At 54.0% G+C, this 1,403-nt stretch overlaps 1 protein-coding gene across 1 annotated transcript; it reads right to left on the bottom strand.

Moving 5' to 3' along the window:
- Window positions 1-344: 344 nt before the first annotated feature.
- LOC126455713 (cuticle protein 21-like) lies at window positions 345-1,008 on the bottom strand (the record flags this gene model as incomplete). Its single annotated transcript, XM_050091482.1, has 1 exon — window positions 345-1,008. A coding segment is annotated over one exon (588 nt), but the record flags the coding sequence as incomplete, so codon positions are not given.
- Window positions 1,009-1,403: the final 395 nt, after the last annotated feature.

Consider the following 1,403-nt stretch of genomic DNA (forward strand, 5'->3'; position numbering starts at 1 on the left):
TTTCCTGACGTGGGAACAATCGTGAGAAACAAATAATAGTACAAGCAAAATGCTGATGTACTCGGGACGAGGAGGTTATAAAAAAGAAAAAAAGGGAGATTTGGTACAAGCGAGGATAGAGAGAATAAAACAGTGAAATATAGTTCGTGGTATTGCAGTAATCAGTGGAATCAAGCCTTCGACATTGTACGCAACAGATGTGAGCCTTGCTTCATGGATGGTGAAAGCAACTAACCTCTTCCATGCAGATGTTTCCAGCAGCAAGAAACAGTGCTCTTAAAGTGCATGGTGAAATGCCTCCAACGACTCCGTAGGATAATAATTGACACGAGCCAGGATTTTTTAGATACTGACGTTTAATTATGAATATATAAATTTGTACATGATGGTTATGAGCGTAAAAGATGACCCACTGGGAATCTAGCCGTGGTAAGCCTTGCCATACGCTAGCGCGGGGGCAGCGTAAGCAGCCCTAGCGATGGGGGCGGCGGCGATGGCGGGGGCGGCGGCGACGACCGGTGCGGGGTGGGCACCGCTCTCCCGGTGCACGACGGCGTTGAAGCCGTTGACGGGGTCAGCTGTGTATTCGACGGTGCGGATGGAACCGTCTGGTTCGGCCAGGCTGTAGCTGCCCTGGACGACGTCACCGCTGCGCGTCTCGTGCTGGTTCTTGGAGTCGCCGGTGAGCGCGTCCTGCACGCTGTAGCCGTAGCTGTACTGCGGGTTGGGGTCGAACTCGGCGGCGACAGCGGCAGGGGCGGCAACGGCCACAGGGGCGGCTCTGATGGCGGGGGCGGCGGCGTACCTAGCGATGGGGGCGGCGGCGTATCTGGCTATGGGGGCGGCGGCGATGGCTGGGGCGTAGGCTCTGGCAATGGGAGCGGCGGCGATGGCGGGGGCGGCATAGGCGCGGGTGGCCAGGGGAGCTCCAGGCGCGTAGACGGCGGGTGCGCCCAGGTAGCCGGCCCTGGCGACTGCCACCAGGGCGGCCAACACTACAAGCTGAAAGGAAATGCGTTATCGGTTTGCTGCCTTTTATACATTACCATCCATCCAGTGACAAACGTCTTATTTCACAATATTAATTACTGTTGTATTTAAACGGAGCTGTTTTCCTCTCTTACTTTTCCAGCGGAGGAATTATTTAACGCAGGTAAAATCAATGTAATGTGACATTTACTTGTTTCTGTTGATTTTAGTACAAAAATGGTTCGAATGGCTCTGAGCACTATGCGACTTAACTTCTGAGGTCATCAGTCGCCTAGAACTTAGAACTAATTAAACCTAACTAACCTAAGGACATCACACACATCCATGTCCGAGGCAGGATTCGAACCTCCGACCGTAGCGGTCGCTCGGTTCCAGACTGTAGCGCCTAGAACCGCACGGCCACTCCGGCCGGC

Source organism: Schistocerca serialis, chromosome 2 (assembly GCF_023864345.2).
Source record: "Schistocerca serialis cubense isolate TAMUIC-IGC-003099 chromosome 2, iqSchSeri2.2, whole genome shotgun sequence".
Lineage (NCBI taxonomy): Eukaryota > Metazoa > Arthropoda > Insecta > Orthoptera > Acrididae > Schistocerca > Schistocerca serialis.